The following is a 16,672-nucleotide window of genomic DNA, read 5'->3' on the forward strand; positions in this document are numbered from 1 at the left end:
AGAATTGACTGAAAAGGAAGGAAATTATTTTCACAGAATTTTTACTTGTTTTAGTTGCTGCAGAATATTAAAATGGGTAAATCCTAACAGTTATTCTACTGGGATAGTGAAAATCCAAAACATTATATTAAATGCCATCGTTTTCAGTTTTATGGAAAAACGAAGAAAATTTATTTCTTGAAATTTGTCTTTATTCCTACATTGCAGAAAATTGAAAGTCAATAAATCCTAGTTTTCCCCCGGTGCATCCTAGCAGTTATCTTGCTGGGATGGTAAAAACCAAAAAGAGTACTGCCGTTTCAAAATTGTTTCGAAATGCTAACTTTTCTAGTTTTATGGAGAAAGGTGATAAATTAATTTCGTAAAGTTTTCTTTATTCACAAGCTGCAAATGATTGAAGATCGACACATCCTAGTTTTCAAATATCCCACGCTAATGACACCTCCCCACTACCTCAGTATCCCTCCAAAACACTTATCGTGCCGGCATGATAGAAATCCAAAGCCGCTATTAAACGCTACCACTTTCAGCTTTGATCAAAGACATTTACCGGGACGTATACGGTTCCAGTAATTCAAATGCAGAATGTAACATTTTTTATAGCACTTGCCCTTCGGCCAAGTGCTATATAGCGATCGCAATTTCTGTCCGTCGGTCGGTCTGTCCGTCCCGGTTTCGCTAGTTCGGATACTTCCAGATAAGCTAGGACGATGAAAGTTGGCAGGCGCATCAGGGACCGGACCAGATTAAATTAGAAATAGTTGCTTCCCCGATTTGACCATCTGGGGGGGAGTGGAGGGACGGTTAATTCGGAAAAATTATTTTAAAAAATTCTCCTTGTTAGTCTGCATAGCGCAATGGATATGGTGTTGATTTTCTATTCCGAAGGTCGTAGGTTCAATTTCTGACGCAAACAATTTTTGTATTTTTTTTTTTCTTGCTATGCTATTTTAGTATTAATTTTTAGTTCAGTTTCAAAACCTTTTTTTAAAATGTCTGGCCTTGACCAACACTTAAACCAAAAATATAAGATTGGATCACGTTTTGTGGTGATTAAATCTGGAATTTGCTATAGTATGGGCCAGCAAGCGTAGGAGGAGCTAAATCAAGCGATGGATTTAAAGCGATCAAAAATTATAGAGAAGTTATTCAGCTTCAGAGGCGGAAATCCCGTGCAGTGGTGCTTATTGTGGTAGTCTCAAAAAGAAAAAAAATCACTTGATAACATTGCGAAATGTTGGCTCTTCCGATCTCGTCACAAGTGCCATATGAGCTATTGGCTCTCGTTGTTAACGCAGAGACTCCTATCTTACATTCTTAAACTCAATATCACGGTCTACCCATTGGTTTAATCCGTTTCCCAGAAACGTACTTGGTGCTCAAGATACTTTTTGGCATTTTTCCAAAAGCGGTAAACCTTCTTTGTATAACCATCTGGCCGTCAATAATAACTTAAGAAAAAAAAATCCTTTTTTTTAATTCTATCGTGTTCTTGTAGAATATGTCTTGCAATAAAGTGCCTTTTGAATGCAATAATAAAAAATTTGAATACGTTTGCCGGCTGACCTACTGTGTACCCATCTTTGCTAACACAAAGCTCAGCATGCTAACTAAATAAGTGGGTAACTACGCCGACAAAACTCTTGCCCATTTTAATTCTTATTAATAAAACAGACTAAAGAGTCCATACAAGCCTAATACAGAAGTATTTTGCTTTTAATTTTACAGGCTTTTATCCTCAAATACGACAAAGGTAAAAGTAGCTTCCCAAAGCCTATTTCCATATCTAAAAATACAGTTTAGTTACCATTTTGAGATGTCAGACCCCCACTCCTATTAAATAGATGCTCACATATAGGGGGGAGGGGTTTCTTAATACAATAATACATGTTTATGTTTTTTTATATTGCCTTTTTTGGGTTTCCACTCCTCTCAAGACTCGGGCCTACATGCAAAGATATAAAAATAAGGTTTTGGGCCGGATTTTACCATTTTTCAGTCATTTTATTTTTCTATATAATTATATTTTCACTTCGTTAAATTTTAAAACTAACCCACTTCCCATTTTTAAATACTATTTTTGGCTAGAAGCAGCTGATATCCCTGTGTCGGACGTATGAACGTGTTTAAATATATTTCAAAACTTAATTAGTTTTCAGCTTCGTTCTCATTTGCCTCATGTTAAAGGTTAACATTTGCATAGAAATTGTTTCGTGATTGACAAGAGGATATGGAAATGAATTCGTGTTCTCTTTGTTAATCTATCTAAGAAAATTGTTTCAATAATACCCTTACAATTCCAAACACATTATGTTGTCATATTACATCTTAGGTGAGAGCTGCTAGGAATTTGATAGAATATAATTAAAAAAAAAATATTTTACTAAGAAAGAAGTGCTTCAAAGAGGAGTTAGGAGTCATGCTAAAACCTAAAAAAGGCATAAATATAGGCGTAAAATAATTCAAGCTAAAAATAAGAGACAATGCCATTAGTGAATAAATAAAACCTAAAACAAAAACAGAAATCATGATGAATGGTCAAATCAAGGATAAAAGCAACAGATCGTTATACAGATGAATAGATGAAGCTCAAAACTAATACAAATAAGCTTGGGGATACCCCCATCCCCACCCACTTTCCATAAGCATCCCAAAGGCCAAAGCGTCATTTGCGTTTTACTCATAACATTTATACCTCGAACAGCGTTTTTAAAAGTAATGTATGTAAATTTACCCTGCTATTTTACGAGAAAAAAAAGTACCACAGGGATTGATTCCCAAAAAATTTTTAGGCAGATCGGACAACAAAATTTTTTCGGCTCCTGCCATCTTTTTCAATAATACAAAATCTGAAATCATCTCATCCACAAACATGAGACCAGAAATTATCCCATCCCACCATAAAAATACCTGGAAGTTTCACCTCAGTCCCCAAAGTCATTCCACTGGCAGACACATTGTTATAACTAATTGGGTTCACTTAGTGTCTATTAATTTACCTGGTCACTTCACTGTGCATGTATTCCAAGTTGAAAAGGGGCTAATAGCGCAAAAAATTTGAGGGATCGGAAATGAAAAATTGCTGGTGTCCTCCCCCCGCCCCTCCATTTCAGCAAAAATTTAAGGTCTACCCGTCATTTCCAACACTTCTTGAAAGCTAGAATTTGATCCCCTAAGCCGCTCTCGAAATTTTGCAGATACTCTATTTCAATTTACCTTGTAGCTTAACTAAGAATAGATTTTAAGCCTATAATGAACCAATATAAAGATGTTAAGCTTATAATGAAAACAAAAAAAACTTTAGGCATATTGGAGTAGACATATTTTTACCGGCCCCTCCTATGAGTCAGATTTTAAGGCTAGATTCTGCCCCTCCTTTTAGTTAAAATTCGAGTTTCGCTTCCTTCCACAAGCTATTTTCGAGATATTGCAGGTGACTTTTCTTTTGACTGTCTTTTGATAAAATTAGATAAGCAAGCCGTTTAAATGACATAGCCTTAGGGAACTGTGGGAAACATTGGATTAGTGAACGATCCCTAAGAGTTTCCAGTTGATCAGACAACTTAGATTGAACGTTCCCACTTTTTCTACCAAAGCCTATGAACAATGGTTAATCTACATAGTTTAGGTCATTGCTCCTGGGGCTGCGGGGATCATGTCGAAAGAGGAGGCATGACATTGGACCTTTCAACTATTCTGAACAAAATAGGTATCTCGAAACTTTGATCAAATACCATGATGGGAGTGATTGGAGGCAATAAGGGAAACGATAGTGGGCTGGTTATATTTCAATCAATTATGGTCTTCATAAGGTGACTATAACTTTAATTTCCGATCTAATCAGCCCTGTCCCAGATTTCTACAATCACGCCTTCGATGCAAGCAGTCGGGGAAAAAAAGTAAAAAATGAGAGGCATATGGCTCTTTACTGGTGCAACAGTAGTCTCAGCTTTATTATCAGCGATAAATACTAGAATTAAGAAGGCAAGACTGAACGATTAATAAGACTGAAAAGATTGTAACATCAAATTTCACGAAATGGTTCGAAATTATAATCTGATGTTAGAACTAACTAAGAGGGGAATCCTGGCCAAATCATTGTAGCCGCTCAAATAAATTCAAATTTTCCCAGCAAGAATTGTTACTTCACGCTTATCATGACATGGTATGTCAGCAGTGTTACAGTTTGCAGTATGTTTGCACCCTTTTTAGTGATTTCTTCCCACCATAGTACATTGAAATTGCATTTCCAAAAAATAGTAGCCTATCTTTTCTTAGAAAAAAGAAAAAAAGACAAATAAAAATAGTACTTTTTCAATAAAATTATTTTCAATCAGCAGCCAGGTTCAATACGACTTTTATTTTTTAGAGATTTGAAAAACATAGAGAATATCACAGAATCCTACAAATAAAAAAGGATTTTATTTTAAACGAAAGAAACACAGATTGAAGATAAAACAGGATAAACAATATATGCAATTATTATTTGAAATTTGAACAGCAAAATTATGTTGTGTAAATGACACCTTCTGCGATGAAAATGGCTGAATCATCAAACAGCAACATATTATATCAGTTTACATTAAAGGGTAAACGACACATCCTCAACTCTTCAAATAGAAAAAAACACTGATTTGTTGCAATTAGGAAAAGAGGGGATGCAATAAAGCGAAACAACTCCTTTTTAGTCAATAAAATTGAGGGGTTTCGAAAATATAAAAAGCTTCGGTTCAGAGAATAACGATTTTAAATCAAAGAAAAGTCATTAAAGAAAAGTAAAATAATGCCTAAAAGTAACAACTAAGTGCTTTTAATCTAGCATAAAAAGTAATTTGATTGTAGTCTGAAAATAAGGTTAATCAGTAGCCTATATGCATGAGAAGAAGGTAAGTTTTCAGTGGTCTGACCAGACCCACCAGAGCGATGGTGAATTGTTTATCAAACTGGTTAGTTCTGATGGGTGCTCTGGTAACTCTCACCTTTTCCTGTAACAAAAACAACAATAATCGTACGGATCGTCAAGTAACTGCTTACCAAATTATTTAGGAAAGTCAGATCTTTGGTAATATATACCGCGTTAATAATATTATACTCATTTTACCTTCCCTGAATATCCCCCAGGAAGACGGCTTAAAGCTTCTGGTGCCATAAAGGCAGGTGTGCCAGCGGTTCCTGCGAGGAGAGCGTCTGCACCGTCAAATTCATTACATACGCCAAAATCCCCAATATGAAGACGCCCGTCATCACCCACTAGAAGATTCGAGGGCTTGATGTCTCGATGAATTATTTTTTGAAAATGCACTGCAAAAAAAAAAAAAAGATTTGAAAAAAGGCAACATATTACTTATTTACTCTATGACAAAGGGCACTTGCTTCCTCTTAAGAAAAGAATAATTTGTTATACAAAGAAACTAATACAAAATCAACACTGGAAAACCTTAGAGCTTACGTGTTCTTCCAGTATAAATATAGCATGAATTTACATTACAACGCAATTTTCCTATCAGAAATATCACATTTGCATTTACTAAATAACGAGCCATGTGTCTTTCAGTGTATTTTCTCACCGACAACTTCGTCTATAAGAAGTGGTCCCAGAAACTTTAGAGGCATTTATTTAATCGGAAATTGAAAGCTCTATTACATTTATTTGGGGCTGAAAGTGATTGGAAGAATGTCAGTCACTACTCCATGGTCTTTTTGTACCACTAGACAACCCTCTAACCCCCTTTGAGCCAAAACAGCCAAGGGGAAAGGGGAAATCCCAATTATAAATTCGCCCATTCTTCAGAGATACATTTTAGAAGAAAATGTGGGTATACCGTACCTTGCTAACACACGTGCAAAGAATCTGAATGTGCATGAGAGACGGTAAAAATGGGAGCCCCCACCTCATGCCCCCCTTCTTCATCCCTAATTTAATAGATGAAAGGCAGGCATCTTGTTGAAACCACAATCATCCGAGGATCCTAAATCTCAATAAAAACAAGAGCTGAATTCAAGCTGCTGACGGACATGATACAAAACGAGCTAAGTCTTGATCTAGTAGAAAAAGTGAACTAAATCAAAACTGCGGAATTACGGGCATGCTGCGTAAAAATAAGCTAAGTCCTGAACAGCGGCGGTTTCGGCCTCTCTTGCACCCGGGGTAAAATCTTGATTAGCCCCCACCCGTCTCATGAAAATTTTCAGGCCAAATTTTTAACAGATTTTTTATTTATTTTAACATTTTTCATTCATTTAGATCTGAAGTTTCTTACTTTATATGGGAAAACGACAATTTCGGATTCAATTTCCTCATACTTACTGCTAACTGCACCACCTACTTTATTTTAATAATAAAAAAAAAAATTTCAAAAATTACAAAAGGATTATCAATGTTCGATTATTTATTTAAAATTTTGGAGCCCAGAAACTTCTGCACCCGAGGAAGTTCCCCCACTGTCCCCCCTAAAACCACCTTTGGTCCTGAATTGATGAAAAAACGAGCTAAGTCTTTAATCAGCTCAAAATCAAGGTAAGACCAAGCCGCGGAGAGTTCCGGTGCAAAATAGGTAAGTCCTGATTCGGTGCTATAGCTACTTAACTACTGATCGATGGACCAAGGAGCAATGTCCATGCTTCGTGCAAAAATGAGCTTTCGCTGCAAAAATTTTGACGCAATGAGTCCTACAATTTTACACTCAGGGAAGGGAGCAGTTGCGAAATTCTTAACTGTAATGATTTCTGTTCATTTTAAGCTTGATTTGCATATTCAAATTAAATTTTTGTCGTTTTAAGAAATATTCATTCATTTATATTAGTACCTGTTGTATTTTTTTCGTTATGATTGTTTATTTAATTTCTATTATTTTTGGGTTTCATTTATTCTTTAATAATAATTTTTGGTCGTTTTGAGTTTGTATTATTATAGTAATTTATTTCTGCTGATCATAAGTTTAATGTAGCCTTTACTTTTTTTGAAAATCTTCTTTTTCAGAAAGTTTTTTTTTAATTAATTAGAAGACGGGTGGGGCACGTTGCACCATGCTGGATCCTAAGTCACGTCGACTTTCAATATGCACATACGGAGGGACAAAGTCAATCTGTGCCCCTTAAACACCAACTCCTACAACCAACTGTTCATCAGAAAGGTAGGTAGTGTGTTTCCTTCAACTGTCTTAAAACTTACGATAACCCCTTCTCCAATCTCTGCACAAAAGTAACCAGTTATGCTTGCAACTTATGGGACAAGAGCCTCAGAGTCAGGGGACAGACTGAGGCGCACAACCCTTCTAAGCCCCAGCTACCATCCACACGAAGGTAATTAGATTTGCTTGAAATTTGATGGACAGATTGCTAGCTGACTTCCGCCGAGAACTTTTAGACTACTGTCTTTTTTACTCAAGAATCAAGCAGGATCCAAAAACCTTTCCCATGAGACTAGACGAATCCGGGCACTTCGAAGGCCCATTCTTTTTTCACTTTTCGACCGCTCTAAGTAAAATTAAATAAAAAAAAACTAGTTTTTTTTTAACTGAAAGTAAGGAGCGACATTAAAACTTAAAACGAACAGAAATTACTCCGTATATGAAATGGGTTGTCCCCTCCGCAGTCCCTCGCTCTTTACGCTAAAGTTTTTAATTGTTTTAAAAAGTAGAATTGTGGCAAAGAGTCAAACTTTAGCGTAAAGAGCGAGGGACTGCGGAGGGGACAACCCATTTCATATACGGAGTAATTTCTGTTCGTTTTAAGTTTTAATGTCGCTCCTTACTTTCAGTTAAAAAAACTAGTTTTTTTTTATTTAATTTCTGAACGTTTTTGAATTAATGCATGTTTGATTTTGGCTCTCCGCACATAAATTATTGAAATGAAATTAGTATATTATTTTTTTTTTTTGGCTAAATGGCTTTCTCCTAGTTTTGATAAGACGATTTTGAGAAATAAGGGGTGGGGAAGGAGGCCTAGCTGCCCTCCAATTTTTTGGTTACTTAAAAAGGCTACTAGAACTTTTAATATTCAACGAACGTTTTTATTAGTAAAAACTATACCTAACTTAAGAATTAACTTACGTAACAAACTTTTATATTCTTATATTTTTATTATGTGTACGAGGGGGTTTGTACCCTCGTTAATACCTCGCTCTTTACACTAAATCGTAAGTTTTGTCCCAATTCTTTAAGAATGACCCCTGAATCAAAAAGGCCGTAGAATAAATAGTTGAAATCACTAAAAATATTTTAGCATAAAGAGCGAGGTATTTATCTCCTCCTAAATACCTCGCTCTTTATGCTAAAGTATTTTTAGAACCCCTCATATGCGTAATAATCTCTGTTCGTTTTAAATTTCAATGCTATTCCTTACTTTCATTTGAAAAAACGTTTTCATGTTTATTTTTTCATTGTTTTTTTTTATAGTAATGCTAGAAAATCCTGCGCCCTTTTCATTGAATTTTTCTTCCCCCATGACATATTCCTCAAAGGAAAGATCCTCCCACAAAGCCCTCTCCCATCAACCCCACCCCCCAAATCAAAAAATCCCCATGAAAACGTCTGTACACTTCCCAATAACCATTACTATATGTAAACACTGGTCAAAGTTTGTAACTTGCAGCCCCTCCCTCAGGGATTGTGGGGGAGTAAGTCATTCCCAAAGACATAGTTATTATGGTTTTCGACTATGCTGAACAAAATGGCTATCTTAAAATTTTAATCTGTTGACTTTGGAAAAAAATGAGCATGCGAGGGGGCCTATTTGCCCTCCATTTTTTTGGTCACTTAAAAAGGACACTAGAACTTTTCATTTCCGTTAGAATGAGCCCTCTCGCGACATTCTAGGACCACTTGGTCGATAAGATGACCCCTGGAAAAAAAAAACAAACAAACAAATAAACACGCACCCGTGATTTGTCTTCTGGCAAAAAATACAAAATTCCACATTTTTTAGATAGGAGCTTGAAATTTTTGCTATTGAGTTCTCTGATATACCGAATGCGTAGTGTGATTTTCGTCAAGATTCTATGACTTTTAGGGGATGTTTCTCCCTTTTTTCCAAAATAGGGCAAATTTTCTCAGGCTCGTAACTTTTGATGACAAAGACTAAATTAATTGAAACTTATATATTTAGAATCAGCGTAAAAATTCGATTCTTTAGATGTATCTTTTAGCATCAAAATTCCGTTTTTTAGAGTTCCGTTTACTATTGAGCCGGGTCGCCCCTTACTACAGTTCCTTACCACGAACTGTTTGAAAAGAAAATAATTCGGTATTTCGGGGCTTCTGACATTATTACTCCTTTGCGGAAGTTAGGCTCAAAATTGAAAAAGGATTATATTTTTTCTCTGGGCCCCTTCCACATCTTAGTTCGTTTATTTTCCCGTTAGTTTTCACCTCTTTTCGCTTTATAGTTGTGTTATCTCTTAGCAGTTCTTTCGTTAGTTGAGTTATGGTTGTGGTATATATGTTTTATCGCTCGTATAGTTGTGTTATTTTCAAATTATACTCCATAATAGAGAGGCTACGAACACCCAGCATTGTATATTAAGCTCTTAATTTGACGTTTTTTTCTAACGTGACCAGAGAGGGAGAGAGAGAGAGAGAGAGAGAGAGAGAGAGAGATTCGTCCTGCGCCCTTTTCATTGATTTTTTCCCCCATGGCATATTTCTCCAAGGAAAGATCCTCCCACATAGCCCCCTCCCTCAACCCTACTTCCAAAACCAAAAAAATCCCCCTGAAAACGTCTGTACACTTCCCAATAACCATTATTATATGTAAACACTGGTTGAAGTTTGTAACTTGCAACCCCTCCCCCAGGGACTGTGGGGGAGTAAGTCACCCCCAAAAACATAGTTATTATGATTTTCGACTATGCTAAACAAAATGGCTATCTCAAAATTCTGATCCGTTGACTTTGGGAAAAAAATGAGCGTGGGAGGGGGCCTAGATGCCCTCCAATTTTTTTGGTCACTTAAAAAGGGCACTAGAACTTTTCATTTCCGTTAGAATGAGCCCTCTTGCGACGTTCTAGGACCATTTGGTCGATACGATGACCCCTGGAAAAAAAAAAAAAAAAAAAAAAACAAACAAACAAATAAACACGCACCCGTGATTTGTCTTCTGGCAAAAAATGCAAAATTCCACATTTTTGTAGATAGGAGCTTGAAACTTCTACAGTAGGGTTCTCTGATACGCTGAATCTGATGGTGTCATTTTCGTTAAGATCCCACGACTTTTAGGGGTTGTTTCCCCCTATTTTCCTAAATAAGGCAAATTTTCTCAGGCTCGTAACTTTTGATGGCTAAGACTAAACTTGATGAAACTTATATATTTAAAATCAGCATTAAAATGCGATTCTTTTGATGTAGCTATTGATATCAAAATTCAATTTTTTAGAGTTTTGGTTACTATTGAGCCGGATCGCTCCTTACTGCAGTTCGTTACCACGAACTGTTTGATAACTATCAAGAAATCCTGACCTAATTTTTCTTGTATGGTGGTGCGAATTGCGTAATTTATCGTATTGTTTGTTGTACTTGTGGGCATTATCATTGCATTATTAGACCCCAAACAAGCTAAACTTCTTGGGCCAAACAACCGTTAGTAGCTCCCGTGAACAATTTTCTAATATTAATAAAATGACTAATGATTGATTGACACCATGTGAGGCGGAGGGGGTGCTCAAAGCACACAGAAAGCTGAAGAGTCACTAGGTTTCCGTCGAACGGTCTCAACCGTTAAATACCAACTTATGACCGCATTTTACGATCAGAAAAGATCTGCCTGAACATTCTACAACCAATAGAGTAAAATGCATTATTTGGAACATGTACTTAAGCGTGTTTTGACTTTAGACAATCATTCTTCAACCTCAATGATTTTTGATCACCAAAATTTGATCATTTAGGGACACAGGGGTCCATTTCAATATAAAAACAAGAGCTAAGAGCTCATATGGCACTTGTGACAGCATGAAGAGCTAAGAGCCAAGAGATCATATGGTATGAGCTCTAACAAAATTCTATGAATCAATAGATTGATTTAAAAGGTAAATTAGAGGCTTAATGCCGGTCAGGATTTAAAATAAGAGCTCTGAGTCACGATGTCCTTCTAAATATCAAAAAGATCCGATCACCCACTCGTATGTTATAAATACCTATTTTTTTCTAATTTTTCCTCGCCCTTTAACCCCCCCGATGGTCGAATCTGGGAAAACGACTTTACAAAGTCAATTTGTGCAGCTCCCTGACACACCTACAAATTTTTCATAGTCCTAGCACGTCCAGAAGCACCAAACTCGCCAAATCACTGAAACCCTCCCCCCAACTCCCCCAAAGAGAGCGAATCCAGTACGGTTCCGTCAATCACGTATCAAGGACATTTGCTTATTCTATCCACCAAGCTTCATCCCGATTCCTCCACTCAAACTGTTTTCCAAGATTTCCCCTCCAACTCCCCCCAATGTCAAAAGATCTGGTCGGGATTTGAAATAAGAGCTCAGAGACATGGATTCCTTCTAAATATTAAATTTCATTAAGATCCGATCACCTATTCGTAGGATAAAAAATACCCCAATTTTCACGTTTTCCAAGAATTCCGGTTTCCCCCTCGAATCCCCTCAACGTCAAAGGATCTGGTCGGAATTTAAAATTAGAGCTTTAAATCACAAGATCCTTCTAAATATCAAATTTCATTAAGATCTGGTCACTCTGTTGTAAGTTACAAATACCTCAATTTTCAAAATTACCCCCCCCCCCCAACTCCACCAAAGAGAGCAGATCCGGTCCGGTTATGTCAGTCACGTATCTTAGACAGGTTTTTATTCTTCCCATCCAGTTTCATCCTGATCTCACCGCTTTAAGTATTTTCAAAGATTTCCGGTACCCCAAACTGCCCCCCCCCCCAATTACGCTGGATCTGGTTGAGATTTTAAATAAGAGATCTGAGTTACGAGGTCCTTCTAAATATGAATTTTCATTAAGATCCGATAACTCCTTCGTAAGTTGAAAATACGTCATTTTTTCTAATTTTTCAGAATTAACCCCCCCCCCCCCCCCAATAGAGCGGATCCGTTCCAATTATGTAAATCACGTATATAAGACTTTTGCTTATTTTTCCCACCAAGTTTCATCTCGATCCCTCCAATCTAAGCGTTTTCCATCATTTTAGGTACCCCAACCCCAAACTCCCCCCAATGTCACCAGATCCGGTCGCGACTTAAAATTAGAGCCTTGAGACACGATATCCTTCTAAATATCAAATTCCATTGAGATCCGATCACCCGTTCGTAAGTTAAAAATACCTAATTTTTTCTAATTTTTCAGAATTAACCCCCCCCCCCAACTACCCCAAAGAGAGCCGATCCGTCCTGGTTATGTCAATCATGTATCTAGGACTTGTGCTTATTTTCCCCACCAAGTTTCATCCCGATCCCTCCACTCTAAGTGTTTTCCAAGTTTTAGGTTTCCCCCTCCCAACCCCCCAATGTCAAGAGATCCGGTTGGGACTTAAAATAAGAGCTCTGTGACACAATATCCTTCTAAATATCAAATTTCATTGAAATCCGATCACCCGTTCGTAAGTTAAAAATACCTCTTTTTTTTTAGTTTTTCAGAATTAATCCTTCCCAACTACTCCAAAGAGAACGGATCCGTTCCGTTTATGTTAATCATGTATCTAGGACTTGTACTTATTTTTCCCACCAAGTTTCATCCAGATCCCTCCACTCTAAGTGTTTTCCAAGTTTTAAGTTCCCCCCCCCAACTCCCCCCCCCCAATGTCACCAGATCTGGTCGAGATTTAAAATAAGAGCTCTGAGACACGATGTCCTTCTAAATATCAAATTTCATTGAGATCCGATCACCCTTTCGTAAGTAAAAAATACCTCATTTTTATTAGTTTTTCAGAATTAACCCCCCCCCAACTACCCAAAGAGAGCAGATCCGGTCCGGTTATGTCAGTCATGTATCTTAGACAGGTTTTTATTCTTCCCTTCCAGTTTCATCCTGATCTCACCGCTTTAAGTATTTTCTATGATTTCCGGTTCCCCCCAACTGCCCCCCCCCAATTACGCTGGTTCCGGTTGAGATTTAAAATAAGAGATCTGAGTTACGAGGTCCTTCTAAATATCAAATTTCATTGAGATCCGATCACCCGTTCGTAAGTTAAAAATACCTCATTTTTTTAATTTTTCAGAATTAACCCTCCCCCGATCCCTCCGCTCTAAGTGTTTTCCAAGATTATAGGTTTCTCCCTCCCAACTCCCCCCTCCCCAATATCACTAGATCCGGTCGGGATTAAAAATAACAGCTCTGAGACACGATATCCTTCCAAACATTAAATTTCATTAAGATCTGATCAATCGTTCGTAAGTTAAAAATACTTCAATTTTTCAATTTTTTCCGAATTAACGGGCCCCCACTCCCCCCCAGATGATCAAATCGGGAAAACGACTATTTATAATTTCATCTGGTCCGTTCCCTGATACGCCTGCCAAATTTCATCGTCCTAGCTTACCTTGAAGTGCCTAAAGCAGCAAAACCGGGACCGACAGACAGACAGACCGACCGACAGACAGACCGACAGAATTTGCGACTGCTATATGTCACTTGGTTAATACCAAGTGCCATAAAAACTGATCCAGTGTCTCTGGGTTCACCCAGGGGCATATGGGTGTGAAAGGGGTAGTTGGTCAACTTAGTATTAGTTTCGGCTTTAAAAACACCCTAGAACTATGAACTTGGCAATAATTAAGTCCCTTTTCGAACATTTTACGACCATCCTTTCTATATCAACCATCGAAATATACAAATTGAGAAACATGTCGCTCTTTACTTAGTCAGCGTTATTGCATTTACTAAGACGCGTCTAACAAACCTCTATCTTGAATGGGTGACTTCCGTAAATGGTTACCCTTGTCGTTACCCTGCCCGGGTCATGACACCTTTAGAGACACAAATATAAAATAAGCATGCTGCATATTTTTTAACATCACGAAACATATCGTGACGCACAACTAACATATATTTTAGCAGAAACTGTCATGAATAAAGAATAAAAATTAAAAGCCCAACTTCCTATCCATGGGAAGGAAATTAATGCAGTAAAGTTGTCTCATGAAAAACGACAACACGCCTTTTCCAGTTAGATTTATCAACAATCACTTGGACAAAGGGACTACTTTCAGTGCAATAACTCCACATTTTTGACTGTGAGATCCTAAAATTTAAACTGTCGTCACTTGCGGAGAGAAAATACGCTAGTGACCTTTTCCTCCAGAAACTTATAAACGTTGTCATGATTGATTGATTAAAAATTTAACACCGTTTTCTAAAAGTGAAAATGAGGAGACAACGAACTGGAATACATTTTCAAAACAACTAGGAATTTGGGGAAACTTTCTGATCATTATACACGGCTTGATATAAGGTAAAGGAAAAACAAAATGGAGAGGTCGAATAAGCCTCTTTGTCTCAAGAAAGGGAGAGAGTACAAAAAACAAAGTATCTATTTAACTCTTAAAAGGCATGAGAGGGAGACTGTTTCCCCTCAATTCATTCCTGTCTGTAAAAAAGAGAACTGGAACTTCCAATTTCCGATCGAATGAGCTCCCTCCCAAGTTTCTACGACCAACCGTTCCATACTAAGCGCCAGGAAAAAATAGTAATACATGGAAGGCAAAAGGTTCTTCACTTAGGAACGCTTCCTCTGATTTGGATTGGGTTTTGAACTACTCTATTTAAGAGACAGGGTTCCGGATTTATTTTCTGTGATAAATGTATCCCTTTACTTAGTTAAATTTTTTTTCAGTTTTTGCAGTAGTATCATTTTCGCTGAGCATATCTTTTTCGATGCAATAGCAATTTCTATAGATCCACCTAGGCACGTGTTCTTTATCTCGGTTTCGACGGGGGCGCATAATTTCAAATGAAAGAGGAAGACTATGAAAAAGTGCCAAAAATACGCAAATCGTGCGGGAATTACAAGAAAAGATAGAGAGAATAGCAAGATCTCGACACTTCAACGGGAATGAACATCGGCCCAAATGCTCTCACAACATTCGCATCCATGACTCCAACTATCAATAAGACAACTAAAAATTCTGTTTTATTTACAAACCAGCTACACACTAGAGTAAGCAATTATTGTGGGAATTCTAATTAAAAAAAAATATACTGTGACAAGATTTCGTTATCTTCCTTTTGCTTCATTTCTATTTTTTTCCTTTTCTGACACAGAAATGTGAATTTTCGTTTGATTTTATCTTATCGTTTTTAAAATATAGTAATGATTACATAATTTTTAGCATAATTTAGCGTAGCCTATTGCAGGTGTACAGATACCATTGTCGGTGAAAATTTTTATCGGGGGTACTTTTAAAACCAGGCCCCCAAGTAATCTGAGTGTTAAAAGTTTCGCATTGTTTTTTATATATTTATCCTCTTTTTTAACTTGCCCCCCCCCCCCCCCCCCCCCCCAGAAAAAGAAGAAAGAAAGAAAGAGAGAGAGAGAGAGAGAGAGAGAGAGAGAGAGAGAGAGAGAGAGAGAGAGAGAGAGAGAGAGAGGAGAGAGAGAGAGGAGAGAGAGAGAGAGAGAGAGAGACTTACAGTACTCTATTCCAAGAACTATATCTCGAAAGTAAGACCAAGCTTGTTGCTCTGACAACGGCGTGTCTGTCGGTACTTCTATAACTTCTCCTTTTTCTAGCAGTTCAAACACTGGAATACAGTGAATAATTAGTTACGGATCGAAGTTTTAAATCGTACGTCACAATTTACACAATTATATCCAACAATATGTAACTTACGGACCAAGTGATGATTTGTAAGGCCTAGTCAGAGTGAATTGTCACTGTTGATCCAGTAGCTTTAACTTCATATGGAGCAACCTATCTCCAATGGTTTTTATAGCATTTGGTATTAACCAAGTGACATAAAGCAATCGCAAATTCTGTCGGTCGGTCTGTCTGTCCCGGTTTTGCTAGTTTAGGCCCTTCCACAAGCTAGGATGATGAAATTCGGCAGGCCTATCAGGGACCAGACCAGATTAAATTAGAAATAGTCGTTTTCCCGATTTGACCATCTGGGGGGGGGGTAGGGGGATGGTCAATTTGGAAAAATTAGAAAAAGTGAGGAATTTTAACTTACGAACGGGCGATCGGATCTTAATGAAATTTGACATTTAGAAGGATATCGTGTCTCAGAGCTCTTATTTTAAATCCTGACCGGATCTGGTGACACTGGGGGGGAGTTGAACGGGGAAACCTAAAATCTTGGAAAACGCTTAGAGTGGAAGGATCGGGATAAAACTTGGTGGAAAAACCAAGCACAAGTCCTATATACGTAATTGACATAACCAGAACAGACCCACTCTCTTTGAGGGAGTTGCGGGGGTGGGTTAATTCTGAAAAATTAGAAAAAATGAGGTATTTTTAACTTACGAAGGTGTGATCGGATCTTAATGGAATTTCATATTTAGAAGGACCTCGTAACTCAGATCCCTTATCTTAAATCCCGACCGGATCCAGTGTCATTGGAGAGTTGGGGGGGGGGAAGCCGGAAATCTTGGAAAAGGCTCAGAGTGGAAAGATCAGGATGAAACTTGGTACGAAGAATAAACACAAGTCCAAGATACGTGACTGACATAACCGGACCGGATCTGCTCTCTTTGGGGAAGTTGGGGGGGGGGGTAATTAGAG

The 16,672-nt window shown here is 37.6% G+C and overlaps 1 protein-coding gene across 1 annotated transcript in view; it reads right to left on the reverse strand.

Moving 5' to 3' along the window:
• The window catches only part of LOC136028161 (calcium/calmodulin-dependent protein kinase kinase 2-like), a 166,148-nt gene that overhangs the window by 52,479 nt on the left and 96,997 nt on the right, over positions 1 to 16,672 (reverse strand). The window contains exons 6-7 of the mRNA XM_065705842.1: positions 15,582 to 15,692; positions 5,102 to 5,301 (exon numbers count right to left, since the gene is read on the reverse strand). Coding sequence (XP_065561914.1) covers positions 5,102 to 5,301; positions 15,582 to 15,692 — 311 coding nt within the window. The remainder of the gene's footprint in view (positions 1 to 5,101; positions 5,302 to 15,581; positions 15,693 to 16,672) is intronic.

This window comes from Artemia franciscana, chromosome 6 (genome assembly GCF_032884065.1).
Source record: "Artemia franciscana chromosome 6, ASM3288406v1, whole genome shotgun sequence".
NCBI classification, from domain to species: Eukaryota; Metazoa; Arthropoda; class Branchiopoda; order Anostraca; family Artemiidae; genus Artemia; species Artemia franciscana.